Raw genomic sequence first — 24,114 nt, forward strand, 5'->3', positions numbered from 1 at the left:
AAATAAAGTATCTAGAGATTCATTTATGCTAACTAGAAGCAAGAAAAGCGCTCAGAACTGACTCAAATATGGTGAAATAAACTTACCGCATAATCGATTTCCAAACCAAAACATTGATCACTATGATCGCAATTTATAATACACAAGCAATATGAGAATATAAATACAATATTATTGGATACAGTTAAGTAAAGCATAACATTTTAAAAGATCCACGGAAAAGATGCATGTTCGTTATGTTGATCTTTGCATAATACGATCTTAATGTGAATGTAGAGTACAGTAACAGGATAATGGAGGCTAGGCTACCGTATATGTATACGATATACTGTACCATAGTGTAGGCTAAGCTAATTCTTGTTTGTTATTCAATTCTTCTTTGTACTGAATTATTCATACGATAATCTGCATGAACCTCCAGAATTAGCTGATATTACTAGTTACTATACGGTATACGTATAGAGTATACTTTATAGTGTAGGCTAGGCTACCATATATGTATACATGGTGCTGAATACCCTAGTGTAAGCTAGGCTATATTTGAGATACATTTTTTCCAAGTTTTTTCAGAAGGGTTTTAAGTACCCTCGGTTTTAGCTACTCACGGGGAATGGTATGCATCCCCTGAATATGGGGGTTTACTGTATATATATATATACTAGCTGACCGACCTGGCACTGCAACGGGAAAACTGAATGACCGATAAACTAAACACTCTCTCTTCTTCCTCTCCTCCCCCCCAACACTCCTTCTACTCTCTCTCTCTCTCTCTCTCGCTCGCTCTCTTTCCTGTTAAGATAGTTGCTTCAGCAACATTGCCCAGCATTTTTGACATTTTTTATTTCATGCCTCCTCACCGTCACTCCCTGTCGGGGGTGAACCTAGACTTAAAGGGCATTGAGAGTGTCACTATTCATCACAGCAATCAAAGGGCATTGTGAGTGTCACTATTCGTCTCAGCAATCTTTAAAACTATGGATTAGACACTAATATCTGTCGTTTTTGGTTATTTTTACATCAACACCTTCCCACCTCCCCCCAACCTTCCTATTGGGGCTGAACTTAGACTTAAAGGGCATTGGGATTGTCACTGTTCATCTCAGCGAGTTTGAAAAGTATGAATTGGACACTTATACCTGTCGTTTTCAATTATTTTTACATGTCACCACCTTCCCACCCCTCCTCACCCCCACTTCCTATTGGGGCTGAACTTGGACTTAAGGGCATCAGGAGTGTCACTATTCATCTCAGCAAGCTCGAAAACTATGGATTAGACACTTAATACCTGTCATTTTCACTATAAGGGCCTTACACCTGTTGTGATTCCTACGTCTGGTGACAGTACAGTACATGCCAGTAAGGATCACACAACAGGCAGGAATGTTGAGAAACTTTTTCCCCCCCCCTCATCCCCTCATTAAAAAGCTTTTAGTTTGCTTCGCAGAACATTGTTTCTCAGGCTTTAGTAACCCACCACCCTCATTCAATGTGGTGGTCAGCTAACTTTAACAGTAGGTACAATTAATTTTGAATAATGATAATTTTCATGATAAAATTAATTATTTGGATACTTACCTACTGTTAAAGTGAAAACCCACCCAGCCTCCCCACATCTTTGTGGGTGGTCATGAAGAATTCTGACACATTCCAGCGCCACCTGGTGGAAACAGGTGATTGCAGAGACAGTCCTAGTGGGTTAGCGCAAGTTTTTTTTTTTTTTATTTTGTATGCTGATCGCACCTAATGGCGTAAAGATATATAAGCTAGCTTTAACAGTAGGCAAGTATCCAAATAATTAGTTTTTTCATGAAAATTATCATACTTACACCATTATGGTCTCTCTCTCTCTATGCATGTATGTATGTCTTTATCTACATATAGTACATACATATATTCATATGCATATACAGTACGCAAATTTGTTTATATAGAAATACAAACTAGAGCCTTTTATATGTGAGTATCTCATTGTGCAAGCTGGAAACAGTCATTGAACATGGTAACAAGTTTAGTGAGGAATACCCCTCATGCACCTGCCATCTCCAAGAACTTTTTTCCTCAGGCCTCAGTCAAGTGAGGGCATCTTCCTGCAATTTTTATGACTGCTAAGTTGAATGTGTCTTTGCTTTGAGTGTTTCATTAGCATAAGAAAGTGTCACATTCACAAGCGTGAGGGACATAAGCAAGTATAGTGAACATTTATCCCCTCCATTTAGGTAGATCCTCACCATTTAATACTCCCTTGCAGGGGAGGATTTACTGCTGTCAAGAAATTTTCAGTAAAGGAGCTACCCTTGAAGAGTTAGCTACCACTTCCTCCTATCCACCAAGCACCTCCTTATTCCTCCCCACCTTGCACGACAGAGGTTCCTTCTTGGCAGCTTCATCTTTCCTTTTGAGTCGTCTTCTTTTGAGGAGCTGGATATCCCCAGGAAGAGAGGCATCTTGCCCTTAAGGATCTATTAGATTATCATACAAGATGTTCTTTTGTCACCATCCACTCAGATGTGTTATCTCAACTTCATATAGTCATTTACAGGCATTACAACTATGCTACTACCTCATCTCTTTAGTTGTGAGTCTCTTTAGTTGTCAGACTTGAGTGTGGTTTAGTTCTCTTCCACCCGTGAAGAGATTGCTCTATCTTCCATTGTAAACTGGAGTAGCCTAGAGCTATTGGAGCCTCCTCTGTGCAGCTCCCTAGTGTTTCTGTCATTTGTTGTGTTTGAGTGCCAATTTCTCTCCCCATCACTGGCCAACTAGAAGGTGGTTTTGGCACCTTCCCTCAAGACTTTTGTGTTCTTAAGGCAGGCACTCCTGTCTTTTTCTTTTACTGAGGAAGAAGACTATCCCACCTGTTAAGCATATGGAGTCATGAGTTGTAAGTTTTGGTTTCAGGTGTTGAGGGTAGGCATCAGACAATTGCATGTAACTCTTGGTTTTACGTTTTGATGTTAACAGTCTGACAGATGGATTTTTTCCTCTTTATACCTAAAGGATAACTGTAGGTCCTGGGAATCCTTAGTTTTCTTTGGTCCTTAAAGTGGTTAACAAAGTCATTTTGTAGCTTCCCAAATTCCTTGCCTAAGATTCATGGTTGGTCTTAGGATAACTAGTCTCTTTCCCTTCTTTGTGTCCTTCCCAGCTGTTGACAGACCATCCCGCGTTTATGCTGATCTGGCTGATGCAAGTGAACTACACAACCAAGCACATGGCCAAGGACTATGTATTGACAATGTCTGTTCATACTGGCTCTCTTTAAAAAGGTGGGATGGGAACCACATTGAGCTTTTTCATTCATCCCATTCTTGGATATTGATAGCTGGCTATACCTACAAACTTTGATTTCCTGTACTTTAGATGGAGTAATAGGGTACTCCTGAACCCTTCCTAGAGTATGCTGTGTGGTGAAGCATTATTTATACCAGGCTTTATGGGAGGTTACAAGAGTCAGCCTTCCCTTGTTCATTCATATGGCTGGGTGGTGATGGAATGTCTTGTCAATTTCTTGGTTTAGGTACAGAAAGCATAGAACGTGGTAGAGGTTCATAACTTCATGTTCTAGTTTTCTTTGGAAAAAGTGCTAGTGAAGTTTCATGCAACAAAACCTCCTACCTGATGAATTAGTCTTCATAAAAGACAGGTTTGTATTCTCTTAGGAGCAAATTATAATTTTTGCCTCCATAAATAAAGAGAGGTTTGCATTCTCATAGGATAAGTTGCCACTTAAGTTAATTGCATTTCTTTTTAAATGTACAAACCTGAAGTCTTTTATTATAATCCCATTTCCAACCATTCCCACATTTGTCCATGCTTACTGGGACATTCAGATGAGTAGGTGGTACCCACCCAAGCCTACCTGCCACTGTCTAATTACCTTGTTATAACAAGCTTCGACCAAACCAGCTTGTGGTGAGAGTTATATGGTGTCCTATGAAAGACTTCAGATTTTATATATCTAGGAGCAATGCAATTTATCATAGAAAGTTGCAGTTTTTCACCACCAAAAGCATAAGCACATTTGATCTAGATTCATGCTTAGATAGGTATAAATAGGCTGCTCTTCCTCTTTTGGGAGCTTCTAGGAGGTGGCTACTAGAGCAGATTAAGCCAAATTAAAGGTAATTAGTTTGTAGCCAAGTTATTGATTCATTAAAAAATTGTAGATAACCACTTAAATTCCTACGTAATGTTTAAAGGTCAAAATTTCATACCTCTTATTTTCTTTTACAGACAAAAACATTAATGGGTGATGTTATGAAAGATGCTGCTTTTTCATTGGCTGAAGCCAAATTTGCATCTGGAGACTTTAATCAGAGTGTTATTCAGAACGTTACTAAAGCTCGCATAAAGTTGAGGAGCAAGATGGACAATGTTGCTGGTAAGTGGGATGTCATAATTTATTTTTAGTGTATGGTACTGTTACATGTTAGTGTGAAGATTTGTGTAATTTAAATTGTTCTTTTGCCTTAATTCTCTTAATTTGTACGTGTTGATTTACTTTTATGGCGACATGAATTTTCTTTTCACCCCTAAAATTTTCATTTTTATATCCAGTATTTTATGATACCAGCTATAGTACTGAATGTATTTAACATATTAGAAAAACTATATTAGAGTACCTTTTCAAAAGAAAAGGTCTGTTTATTGAACCCCATGGCTTTTAGTTTTCTAAAAAGAAAACTATTGTGCCGGCTTTGTCTGTCCATCCACGCTTTTCTGTCCGCCCTCAGATCTTAAAAACTACTGAGGCTAGAGGGCTGCAAATTGGTATGTTGATCATCCACCCTCCAATCATCAAACATACCAAATTGCAGCCCTGTAGCCTCAGTAGTTTTTGTTTTACTTAGAGTTAGCCATAATCATGCATCTGGCAACAATATGGGATAGGCCACCACCAGGCCATGGTTAAAGTTTCATGGGCTGCAGGTCTACAGCATTATACCAAGACTACTGAAAGATAGATCTATTTCCAGTGGCCTTGATTATACCATTTCCAGTGGCCTTGATTATACAATGTACAGAAAACTCAATTGCACCGAAGAAACTAAGGTGCATTTTTTAACTTGTTTAAATTGGGTCTAGCTTGAATTCACCAGCATATATGTATAACTTTATTTCTACGGTATTTTACTTTTTTTCATCAACCACTGAATTATTTATATGTTGAACGTATTTAAGACATATCAGTGTCATATCTATTATATACAGTATTGTAGAATTAACATATAGAGGAACTGGCATTTTTTACTTCGCAAATACAAACCTTTGTTCTTTACATAGGATTTAGCTTGTAAACGTGAACTGGAACAGCCATTTAACTTTCAGACAAGGTTGTTAACGCCCAACAGTAGGGGGCAAGCCCCACCCACTCATCAGTCTGCATTCCACTTTACTTTCGGCCACCGTAGTGTGAAGACTTCTCTGCGCTTCTATGCCTAACTGCCATCTGCTTTCTGTCCTATTTTTTTTTTTTTGTCTGAAATATTTTTATAATAAAATTGTTTCATATATACTTACCAAGTAATTACTTATAGCTTTTACCTTGCATGGCAATCCTAAATTCAAAAATCGCGGCAGCGCTTCAATTGCATAGAGTAGGTGACAAGTCCTGCCCACTGCACGGGTGTGTGGGTAACAACTTCTGTTGGTAGTGTCATTCTGCTTGTGCCCTTATATTCAAGAGAGGGGAGTAGGGAGGGCTTTGATTTTGTAAACGCTTGGTAAGTATGTATGAAACTTTTTTTTATTATAAAAATATCATTTTCTTATAAGTAAATTCCCAAGTAATTACTTAGCTGAATCCCACATTGATAGGGGGGTGGGATAAATGGAGATATTCTTCTCCAAAACATTAAGGTGTGATAATGACTTTGAAATAGAAAGGATGGCTAGCATTGAAAATAAAGCTTGTCGATTCCTTACCTGGTAAAAGAGCTACTGCAGGTGAACACTGCCGCTGGCTGGTGCTCATCTTAACCTGTAGCAGCGTAGCGGTTGAGTTGAGGGTCGCCTCTATGTCAGTGCGAGTCTTGCAGTGGAAGATAGGCTTGATCGCTGAAAAACGTGCATAAAAAGTGCCCTTGCCCTGGGCGCAGTACCAAGAAATCAAATAACCAGACAACGCTGTTACCTACACTGACAAAAAAAAATCACTATCCATCCATAAAGACTGGTGGGCACTCCAGGTACAAAGTACCCCCAGGCTTCCCAAAAACTCAACACCCTACGTCAAGGCGAAGAGACACAGGAGAGAAAGGATCTCTCCTATGCTTCTTCCCCCTAATACCATGCCAGCCACTGATAATGGCTTGAGGGTACTGCAATTTTCAAACAGTTTCAACTTCTTTTAAGTTATGAGACATGAAGGTCGATTTGCATCTCCAAAAGGTTGACTGGAGAATGGATGAAAGGGATAAATTGGGCTTGAAGGCAAGAGAGGTAGAGACTGATCGGACTTCATGGGCTCTCACTTTGATCGCAGGTAAAGCATCTTCTTGAATCCGAGAAAGTGCCTCGGCGATCAGGTCCCTTAGGAAGAACGGCAGAGCGTTCTTTGAAAGAGGGCGAGAAGGATTCTTGATAGAACACCAGAGGTTGCTAGAGGGTCCTCTGATCTTCTCGGTCCTTTGCAGATAATATCTTAGGGCTCTGACTGGGCAAAGAACCCTTTCCCCTTCCTCCAAGCCCAGTATTTCCATTAAACTCTTAATATGGAAGGAACGAGGCCAGGGCTTGGAAGGATCCTTGTTCTTGGCTAGGAAACCTAGGGTGAATAAGCACACTGCATCTCCATGGGAGAAGCCTACCCTCTTGTCAACAGCTTGCAGTTCACTAACACGCTTGGTAGTCACTAAAGCTACGAGGAAGAGCGTCTTCCAAGAGAGGTTCTTAAGGGAAGCAGAACTGAGGGGTTCGAAAGGAGGGCGTATAAGCCACTTTAGCATGACATCTAGGTTCCAAGAAACCAGATCGGACTTCTGCTTAGAAGTGTCGAATGACTTGACAAGATCATTACGATCCTGATGTGATGACAGGCCCATACCTTTGTGCTTAAAAACCAAGGTAAGCATCACTCGGTATCCTTTAATGGTGGAAGAGGACAGACCTCTAGAGGTCCTCCAATAGAGGAGGAAGTCCGCTAATTGGGTCAAAGATGACTCAGAAGATGAGATGTTATGTCTGAGGCACCATCAATGAAAAACTGTCTACTTTGGTTGGTAGATGTCGCATGAAGATTGTTGTCTGCACTTGGCAATAGCTTCCGCAGCTGCTCTTAAACCTTTCGCTCTGACTAGTTTCCTGACAGTCTGAGGCCTGTCAGAGCAAGAGTGGACAACCTTTGGTGGTATCTCTTGAAGTGAGGTTGTTTGAGCAGCCACTTCCTTTGGGGAAGCAGCCTCGGAAAGTCTACCAACAGACTTAGGTCTGGGAACCATTCCTTCATGGGCCAGAACGGAGCTACAAGGGTCATTGAGACGTAGTGGTATGATAAGAACTTGTTCAGCACTTTCCTCACCATGTTGAAGGGCAGGAATGCATTCAGATCCAGGCCCGACCAGTTTTGGAGTATGGCATCTGTCGCCCATGCCGGGGGATCCAGGGCTGGAGAGCAGAAGAGAGGAAGGCGATTATTTCTTGAGGTGGCAATCTAGAGTCAGTGTGCCCCACAGTCTCCAAAGGTCAAGACAGACCAGGTGCTCCAGGGTCCATTCGGTAGGAAGGACCTGCTTCCAATGGCTCAGCTTGTCCTCCAGAATGTTTAGTTTTCCTTGAATAAACCGAGTGGGTAGCGTCACTTGATTTTGGTGTGCCCAAAGAAGATCCTTTGCTGCCTGGCAGAGGGAAAAGGAACGAGTGCCCCGTTTTTGGATATACGACAGTGCGGTGGTGTTGTCCGCTTGGACTACCACTGTCTTGTTGTAAGTCATGGTTGAGAAGTATTGAAGACCTAGGTGAATCGCCTTTAACTACCTGACGTTGATATGAAGTTTATGTTCTTTTGGGGACCACATCCTGGAAACTTCCTGATTCCCCATGAGGGCTCCCCAGCCTAGATCCGAGGTGTCTGAGTAGAAGTCTAGGTGGGGGCTCTCAGGATGAAAAGACTTTCCCTGCGAAAGTCTTCCCTTAGATAGCCACCACTGGAGGTCTGCTTAAATTTCCCAAGTGATGGGAAACACAACAGTCCGGCTGGGTTTTCCTGTCCCAGTTGGCTTTTAGGTAGAATAGGAGGACTCTAATGTGCAATCTGCTTAAATTGAAGAAGGTCTCGATGGACAAAACAGCCCCTAGTAGGCTCATCCATTGATGGGCTGAACACGAGAGGTCGAGAAAACTGCGGGTCATCTGGAGGCAGTTGGTGATTCTCTTTGGGGACGGAAAAACCCAAAAAGTCTGAGAGTTGAGAGTCTTCCCCAAATAGAGAATCTCCTGTGTCTCGGGGCTAACTGGGACTTTTGAAGGTTTAAAAGAATTCCTAGTTCCTGAGTAAGGCGAAGAATGGTCTGTCGTGCACTTTTCCTTCAAAGGGGATCAAAGAAGCCAGTCATCCAGGTAAAGGCTGATGCTGATGCCGATCAGGTGAAGCCATTTTACAAGAGGGGAGGGGACTCGAGCGAACACTTGAGGTGCCGTGGAGAGGCCAAAGCAGAGGGACCGAAACTGGAAGACTTTGCCCTGGAACATGAACCTGAGATACTTCCTGGAGTCTGGATATATGGGGATATGGAAGTATGTATCTTGCATGTCCAGCGTCATTATCCAGTTGCCCGGGTGAATGGATGCCATGACTGACAGGTTCGTTCCCATCTTGAACTTCATCTTCCTTACGAAGTGATTGAGGGCGTTTACGTCTAGGACTGGTCTCCAGCCCCCTGACGTTTTAGGGACTACAAACAGATGATTGTAGAAGCCCTCTGTGCGGATGTCCTTGACTTCTTCTATGGCTCTCTTCAGAAGGAGAGAAGATACTTCCTTCAAAAGGGCCAAATGCTTCTCTGAGCCTGCTGAGTATGCCGTCAAGACGATGAGGGAGGTGACCAAAGGAGGGTTCTTCATGAAAGGGATGCAGTAGCCCTCCTTCAGAATCTTGACAATCCACTGATCTGCCCCTCTGTGATCCCACTTCTCTCAAAAATGGAGAAGTCTGGCTCCTACTGGGGCATGAATTACTTCTTGTTCACTTCTTGGGCAATTTTTTGGAATAGCTCCTCTTGATGGTTCTAGATGGGAACTGGATGTTGGAGCAAGGTCTAGATTGCAACTTAAGCTTGTTTCCTCGAAAGGGATGCTGTTGCAGTGGAGAGACCATCTTAGGTGCAAATGACGACGACGAAGAAATCTTGGGGCGCTTAGAAGACTGAGCTGGGAGGTCTTGAGTGGATTCTTCTGCAGGTCCGAAGCGATCTCTTCAACGCACAACTGAGAGAAAAGGTGAAGCGGATCCAGGGGCGAATATAACAGTGCCGACCTCTGAGACTGTGTGACCCCTGGTGGTGAAGGGCACAATCCTTCAGAACCCTGAGAGAGAAAAGGATCGCAAGTTCTGAAAAGCCATCTCTGATGGCTTTGTCCGTGCACAACAGCACACCTAACAAGTCTGCTGCAAAGTGCTCGTTCAAGTCCTTGAAGTCTTCCGTCTTCTTTGCAAGGGCTCCCACCGTCCAGTCTAGAAAGCTGAACACCTCAAAAACCTTGAAGAGGTTCTTAACCAGGTGGTCCAGCTCAGTGAAGAGAACATCATCACCGAAGTGAAAGCCGAATGACGAGAAGAGTTGAAGCCAGAGAAGTCCCCTTGGAAGGAGGCAGCGACTCCCGAGGGAGCTTCCCTGGTGGTGTACAACAGGTATCTCCTCTTGACCAGATGGGGGGAGGATGGGCGAAGGTAGCATGGCCTTGCTCTCTCTTAGCAGCGAGCCAGTCTTTGATTTCTTTCATCACCTTCTTGGATGATGAGGTAAAAACCATCTTGGGGTGCTTGGAGCTGTCTGCTTGGAGGCTCCTCATCAGGAAGGGAGTCGCCTTCCAAAGCTAGCAAGCAGAGGAAGGAGGTCGTCTTGCCCTCCCATGGGAAGTCTCAGAGTTTCCAGCAGCCAGCCCTCTTCAGCAGAGAGGGCTAACGGGTCTCTCATTGGCGCAAGTACTGCTGCTCCCTTTGCCGAGCACTTGGGTGCAACCACTACCTGGTTTCTCCTGATACCCTGTGCCTAGTTTTACTACGGTTGCTCTGTAGGCCCAGGCATAGGGCATCTGTCTCACTGTCACCAAACTAAGGGTTTCCCTTGCAAAGAGACTCTCCCAATTTCAAAGGTCCTTGTGGCCCAATGAATTGGTCCTCAACTGGTGGAAGTGCAAGCAGATGGATTTTTATCATTAGTTAAGTCGTAACTGATTCCAGATAGAATTTATTTTGTTCTCTTGTGGGTTTAATTTTTGGGTACTCATGCACTTACCCACCTCCATTTTCAATTAGGGAATCAGCTGTCACAATAGAGGTAAGTTTCAAAAATAACAATTTTTATAAAATTTATTTTTAAAATACTTGCCTATTTATTATTATGATTTCCCCCCCCTTCCCCACTTATGTGGACAGAAAACTGGGAACAACAGATGCATGAACAAAGGTTCACCCTGAAAGGGAGGGGTCATTAGTTGGTGTAACTACATGATTTAAGTAAGAATTTTTTACATCCTTTCATCCTCTGCTGGCGCAGGACTTTATGGCTGTTAAAATAGAGAAGTATTTAAAAAATAAACTCTTATAAAAATGTCTATTTTGATAGTTTTCATTATAATGACTTACCAAAACACTGTAAAAGCTTTTATCTCTTTAAAATCGACACGTCCGAGATATAAATTTTCAAACTTTGTTTGGAACGCTGATACAATTGGCGGGAGACCCAACCCCACCGGATGCCGGTGGGGGTAGCGTGGCAGGAGACATACCCATAAACCCAGGTCAGTTTCATTCTCGGGCGTATTGGGAACGCATCTCGCGCGTCCGTCTGCCTCAAACTGTTTGGGTTCCTTTGTCTGCTTGCACTTGGTTGTGGCGTCTCTCCTTGGTGAAGTACTCAATTGCCTGTTTATTTATCTAGCTAGCCTAGCTCTGGGATTTCGTAGCTATGTCGGATTCAAGCTTCTCGGGATCAGAGTTTGTGTAGGAATTTGTGCTCCACTAAACTAGTTAAACTTAAATACGATCGCCATTCTTTGTGTACAGCATGTAGGGGTCAAGAGTGTTCCCAGGAGAACACATGCAGTGAATGTATGGAATGGAGTCAGGAGTTTTGGCAAACATACAGTTCCCATCAGATTAAGCTGGTTAGGGATAGGGATAGGAAAGCCTTTAAGCGTAAGGAAGCTAGGTTATCATCTTCTTCGGTGGTGGCATTGGCGTCACCTCCTCTACCGGCTGTTCCTTCCTCCTCTCCTACCCCCTCCTCTACCGCTGCTCTTTCCCCCTCTCATATTCCCCCCTCTTCTTCACCAGCTTCCCAGTATGTTTTCCCTAAAGCCAAGCCCAGCCTCGAGGCTGATAAATCAGAATTCGTTCTTTTCAGAAATCAAATGGAAGCGCAAATGAACGGTTTCATGGAGTCGGTCTTAAGTTTAGTGCGTTCGCACCGTAGTCCGGGCGTTAGTGTCGGTGATGACGTCAGTGTTGGTGTTGGTGATAACAATGTGGTTGTTCGCGATCGCGCGTTTCAGGCGAGTCTGCTCGTTTTCTGAGTCTTTTGAGCAAAGGCAACTGTCCCGCTCGCCTTCTGAGGCTAGAAGACAGTCCGCGCTGGCGAAAAGGTCAGAAATTATTGCCCACGAGCAGGCTCGTCCTCTAAGGCACAGGAAAGCCTTAGTCCTGGTGGCGGAAGTAGTAAGTTTGACTCGCCTTGAGCGTCGAAAAAGCTTCAGGGAGGCGTGAAAGTGATCCATCGACGCGTCGATCTTCTCGCCATCGCCGACATCGCAGGATGGTGTCCCCAGAAACTTCATCAAGGCGGTCGCAGTCGAAGCAGCACTACCTAAGGTTAAGCTCTTCAGGTGAGAGTAGCAGCAGTTCATCTTCAGTCTCTTCATATTCCAGCTCTTCGGATCCCCCCCCTCCTCGTCATCGCAAGTGGGATCAGACCTCTCGGCCCTTAAAGAGGCATTCTTCGGATAATTCCTGCCCTAGGGTTACTAAACTCTTCAAGAAAAGGACAACCAGCCCTATACCTGGTTGCTCAGCGTGGGGATCCGATCAAGAAGATACATTTCAGACGCTTCCTCCCAGGTCCCCTAGTGCAGTCAAGAGGCCTAGCCCTCTCCAGGAAGTTCCGCTGCAAGGGCCCGGCCCTCTTACTCCTCCTCCTGCACACGAAGTGTCTGCACCTTTGGCTACATCCTCGCCCTCCCAGCAGTCTATTCTGTTGGAAGGGAAGATAGAAAAGGTAGTCCGCAAAGTCCTTGGTATTCCCGAGGATAGAGAAGTCCCTCCTCAACTCCTGGACGGTCTTGGCACGGAACCGATTCTTTCTGGTGAAGAGAAAGGCCCAGGTGAATTGGGGCCTTCTTCACATTACACTTCTCTACTCAGCTTCCTGCTGCAGTCGTACCACATTTTCAGCCGACAGCCCCCTCTTCTCCGACTTCTACGTTAAACTGGGAAAACAAGGTCCTGCCACTTCACTTCCCAAGTTGGTACTCTCCACCGCCTCCAAGAAAGCATTAAAAGAGGTAGAGGCGTGGTTGGAAGCTAAGAGGTCCTCGGGTAAGTCGTCGTCGTTTGTGTACCCTCCTTCAAAGCTGTCGAAAAGGAGGCAAAATTATTACAGCACAGGAGCTTCTCCTTCACTGGGATCCGCAATTTCAGCACAGGGGGACTTCGGCTCCCTGGTGGACCCCTCAAGACGCATTTCATTCGAGGCAGCCAAGACCTTCTTTTCTGCCCTAGACGTAGAACATTTTTCCAGGAACCTCTTCAAGCTCCTAGAGTTTGTCAGCTTTATCAATTGGTCAGTGGGAGCTGTTTTCAAACAGGTGGAGCAGGCCAATCTCACAGAAGACGTCTTGGAAAAAATCACGGGGTTCCTGTCCTGCACCGATATCGCTATCCATGATGCGGCAGGCGAAATTTCCTCCCTCTTCGCCATGACCACTCTGAAGAAGAGGGAAACTTGGTGCTCGTTCCTGTCTAAGGCTGTGACTTCTTCGCAGAGAACGGCTTTGATGTTCGCACCCTTTGACAAGGAGGGCCTCTTCCCAGAAGCAGTAGTGAAAGACGTCCTGTCAGCCATGGATAAGAAGGCGTCGTCACACATCCTATCTATGTCTTCCACAAGACCGAGGCCTGCTCCCGCTCCTTTGACCAAGACGGTATCTCCTCTTAACAGGCATCCGTTTCGTAACTCCAGGTCCAAACCTTACTCAAGGTCCCGCTACAACTCCAGGGGTCACAAGTTCTCCTCAAAGCCACAAGGTCGTCATACCAGTAAGTAGGATCCCTGTCCTCCATGCGCCGGTGGGGGCCAGACTCAGCCTCTTTTGGGAGGAATGGAGAGACAGAGGTGCAGATCAGTGGGTGGTGCAAGTGCTCCAGCTAGGCTACCGTCTGCCGTTCGCCCAACCTCCTCCTCTCTCCAATTCTCCCATTTCCTTGACAGCATACTCAAGAGGCTCAGTCAAGTTTTCGGCCCTAGAGACAGAAGTCCGGTCTCTCTTAGGGAAAGCGGTCATCGAAGTAGTGCAGGACGTGTCAACCCCAGGGTTCTACAACCGCCTGTTTGTAGTCCCCAAGTCATCAGGGGGTTGGAGGCCAGTTCTCGACGTAAGTGCTCTCAATATGTACTTAGTGAAAACCAAGTTCTCCATGGAAACGAACCGCTCAGTTCTTCAGGCACTAGCTCGGGGGGATTGGATGGTGACCCTCGACATGGAAGACGCCTACTTCCACATTCCAGTACATCAGGACTCCAGGAGGTATCTTCGCTTTGTTTTCAAGGACAGAGTTTACCAGTTCCGGGCCCTCTTTGGCCTGTCGACAGCCCCGCAAGTGTTCACCAGGATTCTCGCCCCGATAGGTCATTGGCTCCACCTGGAGGGAGTTCGGATCTCCTTGTACCTAGACGACTGGCTACTCCGTTCATCATCAAGGGACCGCTGCATGGAGGACCTTCACAGAACCCTAAGGTTAGCTCGGGACTTAGGGATTCTGATAAACACGGAAAAGTCGAGCTTAGTTCCTTCACAGAGGATTCTTTATTTGGGGATGACTCTGGACAGTCTAGCTTTTCGGGCTTTTCTGTCTCCCAAAAGGGTCTCCTCCTGCCTTCAGGCAGTGGAGAAGTTTCTTCTCCTGGACAGTTGCTCCGCCCGTCAGTGGATGGCTCTCCTGGGAACTCTGTCGTCAGCGGAGCAATTTGTAAGGTTAGGCCGTCTGCACATGAGACCCTTACAGTTTTTCCTCAGGGACTCTTGGGACAGAAGGACCCAAACGGACTCCACGGTCTTCAACATTCCCCACGCCGTCAAGGGGTATCTTCTCTGGTGGAGGTCGCCAGAAAGGCTTTTTCCTGGATCTCCTCCCAAGACAACCATCCCTGCAGATGTTTTCAGACGCGTCCAATGTTGGGTGGGGAGCACATCTAGCCAACCTCAGGACGTCAGGAGTTTGGTCGGAAGAACAGAAGAAGCTCCACATCAATGTCAAGGAACTGTTGGCCATTCACCTCGCTCTCCAGGAATTTTCGACCCACGTCTCAGGCCAAGCAGTAGCTGTTCACGCCGACAACTCGACGGCTCTAGCCTACATCCGGAAACAGGGAGGTACCCATTCCCTTCGCCCTGTTCAAAGCTGCGAGGACCTTCTTCTGTGGGCGGACAGCAACAGGGTGGCCCTGTTCCTCGGTTTGTACAGGGAAAACTGAACGTCCTGGCGGACCAACTCAGCCGTCGGAACCAGACTCTCCCTACGGAGTGGACCCTGCACCCACAAGTGTGCCTAGATCTGTGGAATCTGTGGGGCACTCCCATAATAGATCTCTTCGCTACCTCCAAGAACCATCGTCTCCCAGTGTTCTGCTCACCAGTTCCAGACCCACTGACTCACTTGGTGGACGCCATGCTCCTAGACTGGGCGAACCTGTTTGCCTATGCCTTCCCTCCTTTGGGCTCATCAGGCAGGTGATAAACAAAGTGAAATTCCATCAGCAGGTCGAGCTGATCCTCGTTGCCCGTTCTGGCCAAGGAAGGAGTGGTTCCCGGACCTGCTAGATCTCCTGATAGACTTCCCGAGGCTTCTCCCTCAAAAGAAGTCGCTTCTCAGACAACCCCACCTAATGAAGTTCCACCAGGGATTGTCCACTCGCTCTGACAGGCTTCAGACTGTCAGGAAGCTCATCAGAGCGCGAGGTTTTTCAAGAAAGGCTGCAGAGGCTATTATTAGGTGCAGAAGGGACTCCTCGAGCAAGTTATACCAATCCAAGTGGACAGTCTTCAGGAACTGGTGTAGAAAAATAGTATCTCCTCTTCTTCGACGTCTGTAACTCAACTTGCCGATTTTTTCATTTACTTGAGGGATTCAAGAAAATTGATGCCATCAACCATCAAGGGCTACAGAGCTATGCTGTCCTCCGTCTTCTACCATAGGGGGTTAGACCTATCAAATAACCGAGACTTGTCAGACCTCCTCAAGTCCTTAGACACAGCTAAGGCCCCAAAACCTGCCCTTGCCTGGAATTTAGATGTAGTTTTGAGGTGGTTAATGTCTCCAAGGTACGAACCTTTAGAAGGTCTTTCTCTTAGGGACCTCACTAAGAAATCCCTTTTTCTGGTTACTTTAGCAACGGCAAAGAGGGTTAGTGAAATACAAGCCATTGACAAGGAAGTGGGTTTTTCACAAGGTAGTGCTGTTTGCTCGTTCACCTTGAATTTTCTAGCCAAGAACGAGTCTCCTTCCAACCCGTGGCCTCGGTCCTTTAACATTCAGAACCTCTCCGAAGTGGCTGGCCCTCAAGAATTGGAGGCTTCTTTGTGCCCGTTAGAGCTATCAAAACTTACTTGGCCAGAACAGCCAGCATCAGAGGACGTTCCTCTAACCTGTGGTGTTCAGTGAAAGATCCAACCAGACCTTTATCCAAGAATGCCCTGGCTTTCTTCGTCAAGGAGCTCATCTTAGAGGCGCACAGGCACATCAACGAAGAGGACGCACGCCTAGTCAAGTCTCACATTCACGAAGTGCGCTCAATAGCAACTTCAGTGGCCTTTTCCGTCATAATAAGTCACTTTACTAGATCACACAGAGCACCTTCTGGTGGTCGAAGTCGATGTTTGCGTCTCACTACCTTAGGGAGGTTGAAGTTGCGTATCAGGACCTGTTTGGTATGTTAAGTCCCAGTATCGGTAGCAGGCTTGGTTTTAGGGGGAACACACTAGGGGGGTAGGTTCCTTATCTTTCCTTCCCCCTGTGGTTTTATGGTCGCTGAGTTAATGGGAAGCCGGGGGTGCTCAGTTCACCTGGAGTACCCTCCATTCTAGTTGAGCTGCCGAGGGTATAGGGAAGGGGGATATATTTAACTATTTTTAGGTTAGGCGGTGAGACCCGTTTTTTCAGTCTGGTTGCTTTCCAATTGCTCAGGGCAAGAGCAAAAGGAAGTCACCCCTTGTCTCAGTCAGCGGTGTACTTCCCTGACTGCTTGGGTTGTTATGGAGCAGAGTGGCTAGCAGTGCTTACGCCCAAGGCCTCTGCAGGTAATGGAGCTTCAACCAGCAGCAGTACCTCCCTGCAAAAGCCCATCTACCAGGTAAGGTGACTCCTGCCCTTTTGTTGGTATGGATCCTTAAGATACCCATGGTTAGAGTTTGTTCCTTGTCTTTTTTTTTTTGTGTGTGTGTAACCTTTCAATAACTGGTATCTCATCCCCTGCCCTTCCACCTTAAATGTGGAATCAGCTTTTACAGTGTTTTGGTAAGTCATTATAATGAAAATGACATTTTTATGCTAAAATGATGTTTCATTATACTTACCAAAACACTGTAACGTAAAGGCCTCCTCCTCCTCCCCGCAGGGGGAGACGTTATCTCAGGTTTTCACTATTTGTGTATACCGAGAATGAAACTGACCTGGGTTTATGGGTATGTCTCCTGCCACGCTACCCCCACCGGCATCCGGTGGGGTTGGGTCTCCCGCCAATTGTATCAGCGTTCCAAACAAAGTTTGAAAATTTATATCTCGGACGTGTCGATTTTAAAGAGATAAAAGCTTTTACAGTGTTTTGGTAAGTATAATGAAACATCATTTTATCATAAAAATGTCATTTTTGACAAGAAGGGGTCCTAGATCCCATCAAAGACAGTAACTACTGAGGAAAATGTCCTGACATTTAGATTTTGATTTGGAATTAAATCGGATCCGATTTGCATTAGCACAGGCTGCACTACTTTGCAGTAACAATATCAACATTGCTGTAGTTAGGTAAATTGATTTTCCCTGTTCCAGACAATTATACCAGGATGCCCAGTTCCCAAAATATCCATGTATAGTAATAATTTCATTTACTTAGTAAGTATTTGCTTTACATTTTTTTTCTAATTGGAGCAGGGCTTCAGAGTTCATGAGAGACTGCTCCTGTTGATGACTTGGTGTCATATGCTAAGTATTATTATAAAAGATTATTATTTTTATTGTTATAAAACCAAGATACAACTCCTAGTTGGAAAAGCAGAATGCCGAGTCCAAGGGCCTCAATAGGGAAAACAGCCTAGTATAGCAAAGGAAATGGAGAAGAATTAACTATGGAAGAGAAACAGAAATGAAAGATAATAGAAATAACCATGCTAAATAAATCACCATATTGGCTAGTGCCGTCGGAAGTGCACCTCATGCGGTGCACTGTAGGCATTACTTTAAAGTTCATGGCAGCGTCCCTTCGGCTCCTAGCTACAATCCCTTTCATTCCTTTTATTGTACAGCTATGCTCTTAAGTGATGCAACATGATTGCATAGGATTTAGTTCAAAATCCACACACTGGCAACCTAACATGCTCCATATTTATCTCTTATTTCAGCACAAAAACAGTTATTGCATACAGTAAGGCCATAATATGTTTCATAAGAGTGAAATCTGTCATATTTCAAAGCTGTAAGAAAATATCACATGTAGCCAAATTTTAGAAAAACAGATACAAAACATTTTCAAAACTTTCGTTCACTCATTGTCGATGCATTTGGAGAAAAAAAAAAAAAGTAATCCTCAAACCTCAGTTCAAATGTTAAATAAAAAAACGAAAAAATTTGTCATAACATTAATATTGCTTCCAATGCAACCATTTGAAATGGTCCTATTTGATTGTTTTTATGCCTCAACGCTGAAAAAATGTAAATAAGTAAAAACATAAGTCGAATGCATCCACTGATGTCAATGGGTGAACGGAGCATGTGTGAAGCAACCATTAGAGTGACGGCGCAACCACCTTGAACATAGGTCTGCAATCAGTAGCGACATTGACATAGGTCTGCAATCAGTAGCGACATTGAAATTATCTTGAAAACATTTATTTTATATTTTGTTGTAGGAATATTTGGATTTTCATAAAAATAAAAATATTTAAGTTATATGTCTTAACCACTTCAAAACAAAAATTATATCTTATAGCAAATATTCTCCCATGCAGTTATTTTGTTGAAGCCAAGATTTTTTTCCTCGGCCTAGGTGTGTTAGATTCTTTACTTACTATGAATACATTACACTTAGCATTCACATCTCTATATTAAAAATTTCTAGCCAGAAAGCATATCAAGTTATCTACACATTCTTGCACTTTAAATTACCTTATGAATGAATAAATTAAACACCAAAAGCAAACAGAAAGACTTTTAAGAAAATAATATTTTAGGCCAGCTAAAAAACAAGTGTTCCATAGGCCTTGACATTAATACTAATATATATTTCAGTTAATAGCCATCTTTTCCATAATTAACATCATCATCATTTTTTATTCCTCAAAGAACAGGTAAGCTCTACAAATAAATTTTTAGTAATAGAGATTACATCTCAGAAGGCTTGGATTATTTTTTTAGACCTATAAATCATTTTGCAACATACAGGCAGCTTGAGAACAGCCTAAAACTTCAACATTCAAAGAAAACCTGTAGTAATTCATATTCCTATTTTGAAAATGTTATGAGTGTGAGCTTATTAGGTCTACTGTTATAATGCTGCAGAGGTAGTTACGTTGACCAGCCCAAGGAGCATGTTAAGTGTGCTGTCAAGACAGCACCACTAACCTTATCACACTGTGCTTTGAGAAAAAAAAAAAACAGTTCAAATCACACAGGTTACAAATTATGCCAATGCATAAATTCAAATCACACAGGTTACAAATTATGCCAATGCATAAAAGGGATCATATTTATATAACCATAAGGAAAATAGTGCTAGCTGTGAATTTGCAAGCTTGTCGACATGAATGACATTGGAGAGAGAAAAAAAAAAAAAAAAAGTTTAACACTACTTGGCAATGTTATGTCAAGTCTGAGATTTTGGACAATACAAAAAGAATCATGTTGCCTCATATTTGAGCATAGCTGTACCTTTGTTCATATTCTCTTCCTTCTATCTTACTTTCACCCTCTGTTAACAGTTGTTTTATAGTGCAACTGCAAGGTTTCCTCTTGTTCCACTTATAAAAGTTTTTTTACTCTCAATTTCCCTTTCAGTGCTGAATGACCTCATAGGTCTCAGCATTTCGCCTTTGGCATAAATTTTATATTCCCAAGTTATATAAATAGGGTAGATTACCTATAACTATGAAGTGAGACTCATAAATTTGACTATTTTTTTTAAAAAAGAAGGAAGTACAACATGGTGTAGTTTGAACTTTTTATTTTTATATAATGGAGGGGCTTGCATAATTCAGATTTTTCAAGTTGTATTTACAATTGTTTTCTTTATTCTTTTTCATCAGGTACAAACCTTCCTGTATTTGAGTCTGTTGAAGATGGTGTCGACACCTATGAATTGACTGGATTATCACGAGGTGGCCAACAGATGGCCAAACTGAAGATTAACTACAAGAGAGCCATTGAACTTTTGATTGAATTGGCTTCACTTCAGGCCTCTTTTGTAACTCTTGACAATGTTGTCAAGATAACAAATCGTCGAGTCAACGCCATTGAACATGGTAAGTCAAAAGCATGATACTGGTAAGAAGTTTGATTTGCATGGAACAATATTTTATCATTTTTTATTGTTTCCAAAGCTTAATAAATTTAATCAAAGGAATGAGTAGTTTTTTTTTTTTTTTTTTTTTGAAAAATGCAGTTAGCAAATGATCATCTGCAAATAATATGTAACTCATGATGTTATCATAAAAGAAGTGTAATTGCACTACGTGTATGTGTACTTAAGAATAGGAAAGTATTTTTAATCACTAGCTTAAAAACAGTTCCTTATTTGAAATATTTATTTTTTAGCAATTGTACCATGTTTCTTGTTTCATTGTATGAGCAGGAGCTCTGAAATTCTAATAGTTGTGGTTAAAGTTAAAAAAGTGCAGTTGCTTCAGTCTACCACCTCCACACCCCATGAGTTGAAAACTTTACTGTTTACCATATAAAAATTGAAATCAGTGAATCCGACTTGACATAAATTTCCTTAGTCCCCATAGCCCAACTTTTTATACGTAATCTAGTGTCATGTTATGAAACTGCACACATATTGTGTGTATACATACATGTACATAACATGTATATGTACACATTCATTGGATTAATGTAAACTGCTCATGTACTCTGCCCCCTCCCCTTTTCTCTCTCCTTCTCATACAGTATTTTTATTGACATTTATTGCAGTACAGTACTGTACTTGATATTGTAATGTTGTTACATAAATACGTATATTTTTTTTTCCTGTATGTGTATATGTACACATGCACTTACTGTGCATTTGTTCTCTTTCTCACTCTCCAAATAATTTTTCTTATAAAGAATTTTGCATTCCCCCCCTCTGTCTCTGGGTTAATGCATAGTTTTTCTTAATGCAATATTTGCATGAACTATATGTACATACACACATACTCACTGAAAAAATGAAACTCAACATTGCTGTATTAAGTACACAACTATTGCATTACATTTCAACATAAGTGTTGTATCTGTACCAGAGAGAGAGAAGGGGGGAGGGCACAATAAGTGCAAAGCATTTTGTAATGTTTGTTAAATATAAAGATGTTTATGGTCTTTTTTTATGAGTGCAGTGTACTTTACATATCTTGCAAGCATTCCTTGCAATTAGGTACAACTACAGCATTCGCCTAGGTTTTTGTTAGGCTAAACTTTACAGTGCTGTATAATGATTGTTCCTACACAAATGCAAACCTTCGGTCTTTACATAGGATTTAGCTTGTGGATGCGACCTACATCTTATGTAAAGACCTTCAGGTTTGTATGTTAGGAAAAATACAAATTACTTAAAAATTTGCTAATTTTATATACAGTATATGTTTAGAAGCAATTCATTTTGTAGATACTTCTCTGAAACTGAATAAGTAACTTGAATGTTTTAAATTGAATGATAACCAGTTAGGATAGACCATTAATTACTTTATATGGAATTGCTGTTCACTATAAGCTGTAAGTTGGCACCAGGGTACTGTATCATGTGGGCTATATCCCATTCTTCATGTATCATTGGATTTCGATTCTCCTCGGGGAGCAGACCCCCCTGACTGCCCAGTAACTTGAGATGCCACTATATTTGATCTACTCACAGATGGACAGTTAATTCTCAGAAAGCTTGTCTAGTAAGCATGATGTATCTGGCTTGCTCTGTATGAATGTGTGCTCATGGTGAACAATAATAATAGTTTAATATTTTTTCATTTACAAGCACAGTGGTTTGCATTTTTATGTAAACATCAAAATGGACATATAAATTTTGTAGTTGATTTAGCATCCGAAGTTGTTAAGAGGTAAAACATGAAAATGGTTTGATTAAACATGAAAAAATTGATTTTATCTTTTTGTATCATCTTATTTATTAGTTTAAAATTTATATAAATCTTTGTATTAGTTAAATAGATGCCTATTACTTAGCAACCTACAGTATTTAATATCTAGTAATGTGTAACTACTTTATCTTAAACCTCATTGGTTAGAAGTAAAATACTACCTATGGTGTGTGATATATAGTACAAATATTTACAGATATTTTGAAAAGGTTTACTTATTTCCAAATCCTAGTCACATCATCTTGCTAATAAACATAATCTCTTCTCAGTTATTATTCCAAGGTATGAGCGCACTCTCCAGTACATTTTGTCAGAACTTGACGAGTTGGAACGTGAGGAATTTTACCGTTTGAAGAAGATCCAAGAAAAGAAGAAGCAGGCCAGAGATAGAGCTGAAAAAGCAAAGCAAGCTTTGAAAGAGGCTGGAAGACTCCAAGAAGAAGCAGATGCACGAAATATGATAACTGATAGTCATGATGAGGACCTCCTCTTTTAAGATCTTTCAATTATGAGATATATTTTGGAATGTGTAAATTTAAATCCCCATTTTTTGTGATGAGCTACCAAGTATTAACTTTTGGTTGAAAGGGTGCTAAATGAATGATTTCATATTTAGTACTTGCATCAATGAAAGGTTACCATGGAATAGGAAGTTAAGTTCTAAGTTCTATAAATATATGTGCACAATATCCAAAAACAGATTTAGATTTTTTTTCAGTAGATAGGCATTGTTTTCATTAAGGTGGACATTTTAGTTTGGTTATGCAACATTCCCATTGTTACCTTAGGAGTTTTTTTTTTTAAATAAATATCTAGTAATCATGATTGAAATTGGCATACTGCAGTGTTTGTCAAGTTTGTGTGTGTATCAAGTACAGACAGCCTTTTGGAAAACTACTATTTGTGTATACATGTGTGTCTTTTTGTATGGTAATCTTTATTATAATGTATAGTACTAGAGAAACGTATTGTTTATATGAAAATCTGAAAAGAGCATGTTTTTTGTTGTTTATAATATTGTATATAATGTATTATGTTCCATGGAAATAAAGTGTAATATATACAAGCAGGAATTCATTTACAGTCAGTGTTTGACACCAGAACAGTTCCTAAGATGGAACTGTATCCAACTACTTTTCACCTTTGATTATGCATTCATTAACTTTCTTTTTAAGGCCTCTGTTATGTTTGCTTCAATGTCTTAGAAGTTTTAATACAGGTATTCTATGGAGGGGGGTTGTGTTGTTGAGCTGCTGCTGCTGGAAACGACTTAGCAGAAAACCTAATTCTATTTGTGCCCTTAAGTCCATGGGAGGGGAGGAGGGTGGGCTCTGATTCTGTAATTAATTGGTAAGTATATATGAAACTTAATAAAAAAAATATAATTTTCTTATAAATAAGTAACTTGCCAATTAATTACATAGCTGAATCCCACACTGAATGGGGGTGGGATACATGGACATATTCTATTTCTGAATCCCACACTGAATGGGGGTGGGATACATGGACATATTCTATTTCTGAATCCCACAGTGAATGGGGGTGGGAGACATGGACATATTCTATTTCAAAACATTAAGGCATGGTAATGACTTTGAAGTAGAAAAAATTGCGAGTATTGAAACAATGCTTGTCGTTTCCTTACATGGTACGAGAGCTACTGCAGGTGAATACTGCCCCTGGTTGGTGCTCGCCTTAACCTGTAGTGGTGTGGCGGTAAAGCCATGGGGCACCTCTACTTACATGGGAGCTTTGCAGTGAAGGATAGGACCGATGGCTAGCAAAGCACATATAAGTGCCCTTGCCCTGGGCGCAGTACCAACATAAAAAACAACCAGACACTAACCTACATTGAAAAACACCACAACCCATCCACTGAGAATGGTGGGTACTCCAGGTACACTGTACCCCTTGGCTCCCAAAAATTGAACATCCTACTTCAAGGCAATGAGACATTAGGAGAAAAAGAGAGATTCCTATGCTTCCTTCCCCAATACCATGCCAGCCACTGAAAATGGCCCCAAGGTAATGCAATTTTCAAACACTTTTACAACTTCTTTCAAATAGCGAGATGCGAAGATTGGTTCACACTTCCAGTAAGCCTACCCAGAATGGAAGTGAGGGATA

At 42.2% G+C, this 24,114-nt stretch overlaps 1 protein-coding gene across 1 annotated transcript in view; it reads left to right on the forward strand.

The window, feature by feature from the left end:
- LOC136843265 (V-type proton ATPase subunit D-like) overlaps positions 1–23,053 on the forward strand; it is a 43,046-nt gene extending 19,993 nt beyond the window's left edge. The window contains exons 3-5 of the mRNA XM_067111392.1: positions 4,234–4,381; positions 19,945–20,160; positions 22,257–23,053. Coding sequence (XP_066967493.1) covers positions 4,234–4,381; positions 19,945–20,160; positions 22,257–22,483 — 591 coding nt within the window. The 3' untranslated portion in view covers positions 22,484–23,053. The remainder of the gene's footprint in view (positions 1–4,233; positions 4,382–19,944; positions 20,161–22,256) is intronic.
- Positions 23,054–24,114: the final 1,061 nt, after the last annotated feature.

The sequence above is a fragment of the Macrobrachium rosenbergii genome, chromosome 11 (assembly GCF_040412425.1).
Source record: "Macrobrachium rosenbergii isolate ZJJX-2024 chromosome 11, ASM4041242v1, whole genome shotgun sequence".
In the NCBI taxonomy this organism is placed as follows: Eukaryota; Metazoa; Arthropoda; class Malacostraca; order Decapoda; family Palaemonidae; genus Macrobrachium; species Macrobrachium rosenbergii.